Below are 13,379 nucleotides of genomic sequence, written 5' to 3'. Positions count from 1 at the left end.
CTAATTATTACATATATATTTTAACTTTTTTGTGCTTTTTGCCTTTTATTTTAAAAAAAACTTATTTATATTTTTACTTTTTTTTTCTTGTGTTGCATTTTGTAAAGCATAAAATGATAATAGCTCAAGCACTATTATTTTAAAGAAGCTTGTGAAAACAAAAGCAAGAATGGGATTATTTATCTGTACAAATGACATGATCAAAGCAGAGCTGAGAAATGTACTGCATGTTAAAAAAACCTGCTGCTTTTTATTTAGAAAGTGAGCATTTTACATGTACCTTAACCCCATTAATCAGATAAACCTAGTTTCAAAAATGCCATGTAAATTTTCAGTTATAGAAATCAGAATATTGATTTGTAGGAATCTGTGTTAACAGATTTAGATTCCTCTGCAAATAGTTAGGTTCTATGGTCATTTAAACCCTTAAACAAGTTAGACCTGAGGATGTTATAGTCTTTCCATGTCCTTTGCACGTTATTCACTTCCACATGTCTGTGGCCACCAGTCTTTTCTCATCACACACCTCTAGCAGCCAACAGTGGAAGCATCCACAAAGATAAATCTCTTGAGGCAAATGCTTGGGTGATCACTTACATGCCTTACAGTAAAGGTGGTATGAAACTGTATAGGCGTATGAAATTCCCTTAATTCAGGATTACAGGAGCCAGAGCAAGGGCCACCAACTCCAGTCCATCACAGGGCAAATACCCCTATTAATTCATAAGGAACCAATTTAGAATTGTTAATTAACCTCACCAGCATATCTTTGAAATGAAGTGGGAGAAGCCCATATTGATGAATAATGAATGAGCGAACTTCAGCCTGCGCCTAGGCAGAGATTTAAACCTAAGAAAACTCTGACAACTGCATTACCATACAGTATACCAAAAATAGATTAATAACTTTGAATTATTTATTGCTTTGTTCATAGTATGTAATATTCAAATTACTTAACTTTACAGTAACTTGAAAATTCTAACTTATTTTCCTTATTTTCTTTTTGTACACAGAGCTGATAACTTCACAGTGTGCATGGAGACGATCACAGCTTTGGCATGGGGCCCCCTGAGTATATGGACAGTTTTTGCTTTTCTTGGAAATAAACCTTATCGTTTTATTCTCCAGCTCATTGTTTCATTGGGTAAGAGTCTCCTTGCTATGTACTTGAGTGAAACAAATTTGCATTTACCATACCACCTTACTTAAGTTTGAAATTTAAAGGGATACTGTCAAATAATGTGTGTAAATATGTCTTGAACCATTTTAAACATTTATATCTTCTTAACAATACTGGCATGTATTAAATCTTAACATACACTTGAGTAAGAGTTTGAATTAACAAGTTTCATGGGCTTTTGGCCAAAGGCTAGCTTTTGATTAAATACGCCTTGCAATCGACGCAAGGCATGGGTTGGCGTTCCGGTCGGAATGGTTCAAGGATCCATACCCAGCCGGGAGGCCAGTTTAACAGAAGGACAGAGGAAAACCAATCACATAGACTATTTGCTCCCCCGGTACAATAGATGGCGGTGGTCTTGTGCTATGTTACCTGCATGGATATCGACAGGACAGGCTGGGAATTTCAGTCCCAATAGATGGGACTGCGTTGTTAGTTGAGGGCGCCAGGGGGGAACTCCAAGGACAGATCATGCCCACTTTAAGGAACTTCTGCCTAACCCGGAAGTGCAGTAACACTTGTACTCTTGGGTCTGGAGTAAAGGAAACCGCTTGACCTCATCCAGGTGAGTCGGAGTCAGGAGAGGACCTGGATAACTCTCACCTGGAGGAGTAGAAAGAAAGAGAGAGAGAAAGAAAGAGAATGAATGAATGAATTGTACCTGTGCTTTGTGCATGACCTGTGAAGATATTTGTTAAAATAAATTATTTGAACTGGGACTTGTGTTGGTGTATTGGAGGGTTTTTCTGATAAGTAGCACCCCCTGCAGGTCACAACCTATTAAAATACATAAAAACCCACTATTTTCTGCCTTTACATTTTTGACCTCTGCATGAAGAAACCGCTTTGGTTAGATCAAAACAAGATACTGAGTTGTTGTCCAAGCTCCTTGTGTTTTTTAGGCCATTGTTGTCATGTAGCACAGAGAGATTTTTCAGTATTAGAGCCGTAACTCTTTAGTTTCAGTATCCTGCTGCAGTCGACCTTGCTGCGTATGTGTGTGTGAGCTTCTTCTGAATCGTAACCGTGGCCTTGCATGTATCAGTTTGCATCTGCCATGGAGTATAAAATTGTCAATTAAATTAAAAAGCCACCCAGGACAACATGTATGCTTGACATTGCTCATTTTCAGTAAGCTTTTCTAAGACTATATCCAGACATTTGCTATTTTATTTTCTATTATACTTTATTCTGTTGGTAATATACTTTTTTTAAATACCTTATTGCTTTTACATTTCTATACTGTCTTATATCTGACTGAAATAATAAAGCCAATATTAGGGCACCTGGTTCAAGACTTTGTTGGTTGGTAAATGGCATACTGTATAATAAAAAAGATGTTGAGTCTTTGTGTGTCTTGAAACATCTGTATATGATGCTCGGGTTGCCCACATAGTCATAAACCAAGATGTACTTGGCATCAAGGACACATAAGAACAAACAAAAGTGTAGTGCAAGTTCTTCATAAATAAATAAGTTGAGAGTAGGTTAAGAGTACACCCTTATCACTGTAACTGTGTTGGCAACAAAAGCTTTGTAGCGTGCGCTTTCATTCGCAATGTGCCTCAATACAGTGGTGCTGTCAGTCCAAAAGATTGACTCTTGCAGGAGGATCTGTAGTTCTTGTTTTAGCATTTTGTCCATTTTGACTGCTGTCACTGCTGCTGTAAGTTCTAACTTTGGTATAGTCACAGGTTTCAGTGGTGCCACTCTTAATTTCCCCATTAGAAATGAACAATGTCTCTTATGTTCTCTATTAGTTAAGGGAAGGTAAGAAACAGTGCAATACCCATTTTCTGAAGCATCTTCAGAAAATTTAGTAATAATGCATTTGTGCAGACATTATGTGACCAAATCCAGGTGGTTTAATACACCTGTTTACATTGAAATCCACAAGTAGCTGCAAATCGTCCATCCATTTTTTCCATTGCTGGTCATACTTCCACTTCTTGATCCCATGCATATTTGTCTTTACACAGTTCTCTTAAAATAAGTTTAGCAGGCAATATAACTGGTGCTAAAAATCCAAGTGCATCGTATATTGAACTGAACACTGACATAATACCATGTCTTGTAGCGGGCTTATCATGCAGCTTTACCTAGAACTTAAAACTGTCAGTCTGTGTGCACCATTGAACACCCAAGGCTCTTTCAACCGGTAACAAATCATGACTTAAGTCTAAGTCCTTTTGGTGTTCTTCAAAAATGGACAACAAGACTGCTCTGCTATTACTAATCCATTTTGTAAGATAAAACCCTCCCTTGAAACACAGGGCTTGAAGATCTTTGGCCAATTTTATGGCTTGTTCTTCTATAGCAACTGACTTTAAACAGTCATCAACATAGAAATTGTGAAGCACGGTGTTAACTGCTTCTACAGAAGCTGTGCATCTAGCATCCTATGCTGTTCTTCATAAAGCATAAGAGGCACAACTGGATGATGAAGTAGCACCAAAAAGATGTATTCCTCTAGTCCATTGTATAGATTACCTTCAGGCCACCACAGAAAATGAAGAAGATTGGTGTCTTCATCTGGAACTTTCACTTGCTAAAACATTGATTTAATATCTGCCATGAGTGCAATTGGTGGTTCTCTGAATCTTGTAAAAACTCTGAGTGTATTAGTTTAAGTCAGGTCCTTTCAACTGTTCATTTAGTGAGAAGCCTTGGTAAGTGGCTGTACAGTCAAAAACCACTTTGATTTTGTTTTTCTTTGGACGATATACTCCATTGTGAGGGTTGTACCACACTTTCCTTTTTGAGTGACAGCTGTTCAGTGGTTACCTTAACACTAGAATTACCAGAGCCTACGAAAAAACTCATAGATCTGTCCCACCTTAAAATGCTTCTCACCTCTCCATCAGTGTCTTTTGTCCTTCAAATATGTTGGTAAGCAGCAGGCAGTCTGCTATCACATCCCCCACCCCGCACAGTTTTCTCAGCTCAAGTCTGTTTACCTGTGTGTCAGTTGCTTGGAGTTGTATAGAGTGAGAAGTCAAGCAAAATGACACCTTTTATAAATACTATATCGTTATTTGGAACACTTGCATTTCATGTGTGTTCCATGTCTACAACGATCTGTGCACAGTAAACATAATTAAAACAGAAATGTTTTTCATGTTTTAGTAATAATTGACAAAATGTAGACATGAAGTGTATGATGTGTGAAGCCTGAATTTCAAATATCAAAGAAACACTTTCACAAAAAATACAAGTATAACAGAACAAATGCGCTTTTTTCCAAGACTATAACCGAAGAAAAAAATCAGATTAGTGTTGCGTGTTGTCCTGACTTCTCAGGTAGTATACTGGTTAGAGCTGCTCACTCCAATTCAGAAAGTTCTGGGTTCGAGTCTTAACATCTCCCAAATAAACGTTTTGAGTAGTGAGCTGTTTTTATTGTTAATATTATACAATAAAAGCATACATTTGATTTGCATCAGTAACAACCGCTGTAAATGTATAGTACTTGTTAAAGTTAGCATCTTTTTTTTTTTTAGTTTTACTAGTTTTACTTTATTTACTTATCTTCCTACAGCATAAAGGCAAAATAATACTGCAGAGCTTCCTCTGTTTGATCGTCAAGGGCATGCTCACAAATTACATGTGTAATACCACGAAAAATACCTGCTGACACTTTAGTATGCAAGCAATGGTACGAGAATGCAGTTAGACTTTTTTTGGGCACATACACCACACTAGTGTTTAGCTCTGGACGGTGTAACGTTGGCAAGCTCTGTAAGAGGACAGGTGATTGGCAGGATGACGCTGGACTTCATCCTGTATTCAAATGGTGCCATCTTTCTCCTTTACGCCCCCAACCCCCCAGATCTGATGCCATTTTCAAATTATGACACGCCATAAGAGGGTTTAACTCAGATCGGAGAAAACAGAAGCTCTCCCCACCAGGTGCAGCTGCATTGTTCTTATATGTGAGTGGACGTTTCTTACGGGAGGGCTTCTGTTTTCGCACTAATGCAATATTATTTGAAAATGAACAGCATCACATCAGGTTTGAATATACGCTGGCGCTGTTACAGAAGGCGTGAGCTTATTCAGTGCAGCAAGAGCAACACACAGTACATGCAATATTATTTGAAAATGAACAGCATCAGATCGGGTTTGAATATAAGCTGGCGCTGTTACAGAAAGCGTGAGCTTATTCAGTGCAGCAGGATTAACGCGCAGTACAAGCAATATTTGAAAACAAACAGCGTCAAATCAGGCGTATATTCAAACCCGATCTGACGCTGTTCGTTTTCAAATAATATTGCATTAGTGCGATGATGTTTTCACATCTTTTATCTTGCGGTTTGTAATCAGTAACTGCGTGTTTTTTTTTATCCCGATCTTGCCTGACCCCACATGTTGCTGTATGCTGTTTCTTTTGTACTCCAGGACATGCAGAGAACAGAATAGTTCAGAGCCATATGCAATCATCAGATTCAAATATTAACAGTTCACACACATGCAAGGTTCGCCCTTCCTAGACTTACAACGTGTGTACCTGTTACAATATACACACTTCTCTCTATGCTGTGGTTTCTATTACACACCTGAAAGAAAGAGACAATATATGTGAAAACATCATTGCGCTAATGCAATATTATTTGAAAATGAACAGCATCGGATCGGGTGTGAATGTATGCTGGCGCTGTTACTTAGAGTCAGATCAGGAGCTTATTCAGTGCATTATATAGTTTATGCCTACATTTTGGCATTTACTACTAAAATATGAAAAACATTTCTGTTTTATAAATGTGTTTACACAGATTACTGTAGAAATGCACGCCTGAAATGTGTGTGTTCCAAATAACAATCTATTACTTCCACTCTAAAACTCCACTTCACTCCCAGATAATCAATCAAGGCATGAGCTGGGAGAAGTTTGTGCACGTTCTAAATCGGTGGGGGGATGGTATAGCCGGCTGCTTGCAGCGTATCTTTATCGGCACATTTAGAGGACAAAGGATGCTGGCGGAGAGGTGTAAACGGATTTAAGGTGAGCCGTTTTTTTCGTAGGTTTTGGTAATTCTAGTGTTAATAGCATATGCTCTACCTAAAATGTCTTTCTTTAAAATTTTGTAATCCCCATAGAATGTTGGAGACTTTGTAAATTTTCTTTTGATTCCAACAGCAAGTTGTTCTGCAATGCACTGATTGTTTGGCACTTTAAGTGTCTCATCTTTAAAAGGCAAATTAATGTTATCGTGTCCATCCACTAGCTTGGCAGAATCTGAGGCTATGTGCATGAACTAAATGTCCTCCTGTGACATTTTCTTCTTTTCCTCACAGCTATGCTCTGGAAAGTCTGTATGGTATTGCTGGAGTAACATTTGTTCTATCTCCATTATTGTCACACGATTGACTGAATAACTTTGCAGTCTTACATTGTCTGTCCTCTTTATCAGGCCATTAACAATCCATCTGAGACTGTCTTCACAGCGTAAGGACCTTTACCTTCTTTGTTTATGACTTGGCATGGCTCCATTGCATCGGGGACATTTGTACCAATTATCAAACCTACATCAGCATTTATCTTGGGTAGATGCATGTCCACGTCCCAAGAGCCAGTTCTTGGCTCTTGGGACGTGGAATGTCACCTCTCTGAAGGGGAAGGAGCCTGAGCTAGTGCGCGAGGTCGAGAGGTTCCGGCTAGATATAGTTGGACTCACCTCGACGCACAGCTTGGACTCTGGAACCAATCTCCTTGAGAGGGGCTGGACTCTCTACCACTCTGGAGTTGCCCCCGGTGAGAGGCGCCGAGCAGGTGTGGGCATACTTATTGCCCCCCGACTCGGAGCCTGTGCATTGGGGTTTACCCCGGTGAACGACAGCAGTTTGGAGTATCCACCCTTTTTGGAGTCTCTGGAGGGGTTGCTAGAGGGCATACCTTCTGGGGATTCCCTCGTTTTGCTGGGAGACTTCAATGCTCACGTGGGCAATGACAGTGAGACCTGGAAGGGCGTGATTGGGAGGAATGGCCCCCCCGATCTGAACCCGAGCGGTGTTTTGTTATTGGACTTCTGTGCTCGTCACGGATTGTCCATAATGAACACCATGTTCAAGCATAAGGGTGTTCATATGTGCACTTGGCACCAGGACACCCTAGGCCTCAGGTCGATGATCGACTTTGTGGTGTGTGTCGCCGGACTTGCGCCATATGTCTTGGACACTTTCGGGTGAAGAGAGGGGCGAGCTGTCAACTGATCACCACCTGGTGGTGAGTTGGCTTCGATGGTGGGGAAGATGCGGTCAGACCTGGTAGGCCCAAGCGTGTTGTGAGGGTCTGCTGGGAGCGGCTGGCAGAGTCCCCTGTCAGAAGTAGCTTCAACTCCCACCTCCGGCAGAACTTCAACCACGCCCCGAGGGAGGTGGGGACATTGAGTCGAATGGGCCATGTTCCGTGCCTCTATTGTTGAGGCGGCTGACCGGAGCTGTGGCGCAAGGTGGTCGGTGCCTGTCGTGGCGGCAATCCCGAACCCGTTGGTGGACACCGCGGTGAGGGATGCCGTCAAGCTGAAGAAGGAGTCCTATAGGACTTTTTGTCCTGTGGGTCTCTGGAGGCAGCTGATAGGTACCGCAGGCCAAGCGAGAGCGGCGGTTGTTGCTGAGGCAAAACTTCGGGCATGGGAGGAGTTTGAGAGGCCATGGAGAGCGACTTTGGACGGCTTCGAGGAGATTCTGGTCCACCGTCCGGCGTCTCAGGAGGGGGAAGCAGTGCAGTGTCAACACCGTATATAGTGGGGATGGTGCGCTGCTGACCTCACTCGACGCTGGGTCGGTGGGAGGAGTACTTCAAGACCTCCTCAATCCCACTAACATGCCTTCCAATGAGGAAGCAGAGCCTGGGGACTCTGAGGTGGGCTCTCCCATCTCTGGGACTGAAGTCACCGAGGTGGTCAAAAACTCCTTGGTGGCAGGGCCCGGGGTGGATGAGATACCGGAGTTCCTTAAGGCTCTGGATGTTGTAGGACTGTCTTGGTTGACACGCCTCTGCAACATCGCATGGACATCGGGACAGTGCCTCTGGATTGGCAGACCGGGGTGGTGGTCCCCTCTTTAAAAGGGGACCGGAGGGTGTGTTCCAACTATAGAGGGATCACACTCCTCAGCCTCCCTGGAAAAGTCTATTCGGGGTTCTGGAGAGGAGGGTCCGTCGGATAGTCAACCTCGGATTCAGGAGGAACAGTGTGGTTTTAGTCCTGGTCGCGGAACAGTGGACCAGCTCTTCACCCTTAGCAGAGTCCTGGAGGGTGCATGGGAGTTTGCCCGACCGGTCTACATGTGTTTTGTGGACTTGGAAAAGGCATTCGACCGTGTCCCTCGGGAATCCTGTGGGGGTGCTCGGGAGTATGGGGTACGGACCCCTGATAAGAGCTGTTCGGTCTCTGTACAACCGTGTCAGAGCTTGGTCCGCATTGCCGCAGTAAGTCGAGCCCGTTTCCAGTGAGAGTTGGACTCCGCCAGGGCTGCCCTTTGTCACCGATTCTGTTCATAACTTTTATGGACAGAATTTCTAAGCGCAGCCAGGGTGTTGAAGGGGTCGGTTTGGTGGACTCAGGATTGGGTCACTGCTTTTGCAGATGATGTTGTCCTGTTTGCTTCATCAGGCCGTGATCTTCAGCTCTCTCTGGATCGGTTCGCAGCTGAGTGTGAAGCGGCTGGGATGAGAATCAGCACCTCCAAATCCGAGAGCATGGTCCTCAGCCGGAAAAGGGTGGAGTGCCCTCTCAGGGTTGGGGGAGAGATCCTACCCCAAGTGGAGGAGTTCAAATATCTCGGGTCTTGTTCACGAGTGAGGGAAGAATGGAGCGTGAGATCGACAGGCGGATCGGTGCGGCATCCGCAGTGATGCGGGCTCTGCATCGGTCTGTCGTGGTGAAAAAGGAGCTGAGCCGTAAGGCAAAGCTCTCAATTTACCAGTCGATCTACCTTCCTACCCTCACCTATGGTCATGAGCTATGGGTAGTGACCGAAAGAACGAGATCGCGAATACAAGCGGCTGAAATGAGTTTCCTCCGCAGGGTGTCTGGGCTTTCCCTTAAAGATAGGGTGAGAAGCTCAGTCATCCGGGAGGGGCTCAGAGTAGAGCCACTGCTCCTCCGCATCGAGAGGAGTCAGATGAGGTGGCTCGGGCATCTGATCAGGATGCCTCCTGGACGCCTCCCTGGTGAGGTGTTCCGGGCACGTCCAACCGGGAGGAGGCCCGGGGAAGACCCAGGACACGCTGGAGGGACTATGTCTCCCGGCTGGCCTGGGAACGCCTTTGGGATTCTCCCGGAAGAGCTGGAAGAAGTGGCCGGGGAGAGGGAAGTCTGGGCCTCTCTGCTTAAGCTGCTGCCCCCGCGACCCGACCTCGGATAAGCAGAAGAGAATGGATGGATGGATGGATAGATGCATGTCCTTGAGATATGACCATCTCATAATATCTTCTTGCATAGGGATGTTCTGGTATAGAGTTTAGTGTGTACACTTCTGGTAAATCAAAAAATGTGTTTTCGTCTACCCCACAGACTTGTAACTTGGATAAAACAAACACTTTTCTAATTCCTGTTTATTTACTTTCTACAGTGCTGATGTGCACTTGAGTCTTTCTTCTATAAAGATTTAACTGCTCTTGCAAGCTTTCTGTGCAAAATGTAGCTGTGCTGCCAGACTCTATTAGAGCATATGTTTCTACACATTTTTCACTCATTTTAGACTTAACTTCATCTAGAATCACAGCTAGGATACTCTTCTTTTCCAACTTAGCGTTCTCCTTTTTAGGAGGTGTGGCTTTATCTTTGGTGCCCTTTTCCTTGTTCATATGCAGAATGACTCGATGTAAATGAGATTATATTTGGGATTTAATTTTTTCTAGAGAGTCTTTACTAAGTTATCCTTGCTTAAGGCACTTAAAACATAAGCCCTTAGATCTGAAAAAGTCAATTCTACTTTCATAAGTTAGTTTCTGGATTGCACTGGATTCAGCTTGTTGTGATTTTCATTGCAAAAAAGACAGTGTTTACTGCATACACAACCAGCCGTCTTTGCCTTTTTGACTGAGGTTTCTGTATTCCTTTTTTTGGCAGCAACAGAAAAGTTTGTAGCAAAACTGCTTTTTCTCAGCCCACCTTTCAAAGGACACTTCCCTTGAATCAGTCTTGTCCTCTTCCTTCTTGAAGGTATGGCTTCGAAGGTCTGAGCTATACACAGGATCCAAAGCTGTTGTTGCCTTTTCTTCCAGAAAGTTCTTTCGTGCTCATCTGCCTTCTGTACTTTCAATACTCCGAGCTTTGCATTGCCACAGTGCTATTAGGTCTTGAGGAAGCTTGGAGATTATAGTACAAAGGTTATCTCTACTTTCAAATTCATGTCATGTTGATTGACATAAAGTCTTTTGAGCTTCATTCTAGCCTTTTTGTAACCTTCTGCCAGTGACAAGTATTTACAACTTTTAACAATCTTGTGTGGTGAACCTTTAGTAAATTGTAGTAAGAAGTCCAATTTATACCAAGGATTCTCCAACACCTCATCGATAGCACGGTCAAATGCTGCAATAAAATCTACATAGCTCATAGGATCACCATCAAATATTGGGATCTATCTATACGGCACATAAGGTACTGGTTCCTTATTTTGCTGTTCATAACGCTGTTCATAATGCAGTTGTTGAGGATTGTATTTACTTTAATTTCTAAATGAAAAGTTACAAATACTTGTGTCATATGGCTCTTCATTTCTCACATATGGTTTCTTAGAAACACTACAGGGATTTGGTTTACCTGGACTGTGACTGCATCTTTTAAGAGCTCTCAATTTTGCATTGGATTCTGCGATAGTTGGTTCTCTGCTTTAACTAACAGCACAGCGTGTGCTGCCTCTTGAGTTCTGAGGACACTATCTGAAGTCGCCACTGAATTTGCTAGACTTTTACTTTTTACGGAGACTTGAGAAACACAGGGGTTATATCGTCAAAAAAACTGTAATCCTTGAAATGGTTGGCAGAAAAGTCATGTTGCAGCTTGTTGAAGCTTTTTTTGACGTATTTCCAAAACCCAATCCATTATATTTTCCATATACGTACATAGAGTATTCGATTTAGCATCAATACCCTTTTGTATCATTTTCCGTACATCTTCGTCACTCTGGATGGATAAAAATGAATCGCTTAACCCTTTATATTCCATTCTCAGTTTGAAGAAATCATTCTCGATAATTGTTTTTATTTTTTCACAGTTAGATTCATTTTTTTGTAAATCCTTTATGTACTTCATCAGACTAGATAACTGTCCATATTTGTCGTCTATTTCCAAATGAAGATCAACTGTTACTAAGGTCGTTGCCAAGCTTCCAAAGATGAGTTCAGTCAGCACTGGTACGTTGAACAGCTTACTGTTGTCTTGGAGATGGTCCTCCTCTGTTACATCACCATCATCGCGGTTTCCACTCATGCCACTCAGACTTTCATACGGAGCTTGATATTTCCTCGGACATCCAGGTTCAGATGTCATGTCGATCATGCACCAGGACAAGTTCCCTTTAAGGTTGTGGCAGTAGGGGGCGCTAGTGCTCCCTTGAACCCTGAGGTAGAATTCCAGACACCAGGTAAAAGTCCAATACTGTTTATTTTTATCCACAGTGCACCAAGCACCTTCCACACTACTCATAAACAATAAGCTCACAATCCCAAAACACAATACTCTCCTCCTCGCCCAGACACTTTGCTCCTCTCCCACCCAGCACAGCTCAGTGTCTGGACTGAGGCACCGTCCATTTATAGCCCCTGACCCGGAGGTGTTTCTGTCCCATCAGTCCATAGTTCCTAATTCCTTCTGGGTCAGGGCAATCAGTCCTTTTATTCAACCCGGGAGCACGACATATCTTCCCGTCACGTGACCGTGACGTACTCCCAGGTCATACGGCATCACAGGGCCCATAAGCCCCCCCACAGCGACTCCTGGTGGTCCCCAAGGTATCCAGCAGGGCTGTGTATAAACACTACAAAGTCCATAAGGCCCTGCTGGACCTCGGGACACGATCCTGCTGTCGGGAGAGCTCCTCCTGGCGGCCTGGGGGTGGGGACCGGCATGGGAAGCCGGCAGTCCTCCACAAGGTATTTAAGCTCCTTTATCTAATTTTTACATTTTACCTTCACGCAAGGAGCGCTACCAATACTCTTAAAAGTTCAACTCCGATCAAAGACATAGATTAAAAGTACCTGTCGAGTTTTTTCAGGTTGTCATTGTTTTCTTCTGTCACAGACTGATGTCAGGCTTAAAACAAACAGGTTTCTTTCTTTTAATCCTAGGCAATTTTTAAACTTTCAATCTTTGGCAAGTCACTAACTGAGAATAATGTTTAGTCAGAGAGGCTAGAAATAGTTAAAATATACCAATTCAATTCAACATATGGGGGTTATAGGAACCTCCCATAGTTTATGCACTATTATTTAGTAAAATATTCATATAACTTAAATAACTAGCAAATGGCTCTTACAGGGAGTGGGGGGCATGGAATTTAAGACCGGTCAAGTTTAGAACTATTCATGAAGAACCAACAATAGTGTACAAATATGCATAATAAATAATTCATAATAAATTCTAGCCCAATTATCATAGATGGGGATACAATAACACAGAGAGATACAAGTTTTCACTGAGAATAAACAGAACAAGAGAGGGGTTGCTCTTTATGTCAAACAGAATTTAAATGCAATGTATAGTATGTATAACTGAAGTCATATATTTATGTTTTTTCCTTTACCATGATGCCAGAGAGGGTCTAATCCTGTAATGATAAAGCTATACTATATACATTCCGCAGTAGCTGCACTTATGAATATGCTTGTATGTATCACACGCTTCATATTTTTTTGCTGCCTTCTCAATTGTGTAATTCAGTTTTTGTTCAGCACTCTTTGGAACTGTTGCTTTTTTTCTTTGCACTGCGTCAGTTCACGTGAGCCGCTCGGTGTACATGCATCGAAATTTCCCAGCTGTGCTGGTGCCATCTCGTGCGATGTCCACGGCTGTATTTAATGTTAGCTAAGACGTGGCACTTAAAAGTTTCTCTCGCAGTTTCGCTGAGTTTGTGCCAAACACCTCCATGACCATGTCATCTTCCTCTGCATAAGCACAGTCCTTCACCTGGATTGCCGCTGATGGATGGCCTTATAAGGGCAGGCACTAAATTACGTGGGAGGCGTAACTCCGCC

At 42.8% G+C, this 13,379-nt stretch overlaps 1 protein-coding gene across 1 annotated transcript in view; it reads left to right on the top strand.

Annotated features, from left to right (window-relative positions):
• LOC120542851 (EBP cholestenol delta-isomerase) overlaps window positions 1-13,379 on the top strand; it is a 46,554-nt gene that overhangs the window by 20,459 nt on the left and 12,716 nt on the right. The window contains exon 4 of the mRNA XM_039775548.1: window positions 1,014-1,144. Within this exon, the coding sequence (XP_039631482.1) occupies window positions 1,014-1,144 (131 nt within the window). The remainder of the gene's footprint in view (window positions 1-1,013; window positions 1,145-13,379) is intronic.

This window comes from Polypterus senegalus, chromosome 13 (assembly GCF_016835505.1).
Source record: "Polypterus senegalus isolate Bchr_013 chromosome 13, ASM1683550v1, whole genome shotgun sequence".
NCBI classification, from domain to species: Eukaryota; Metazoa; Chordata; class Cladistia; order Polypteriformes; family Polypteridae; genus Polypterus; species Polypterus senegalus.
The sequence above is the reverse complement of the archived record's forward strand: the minus strand, read 5'-3'. Positions and strand labels throughout refer to the sequence as shown.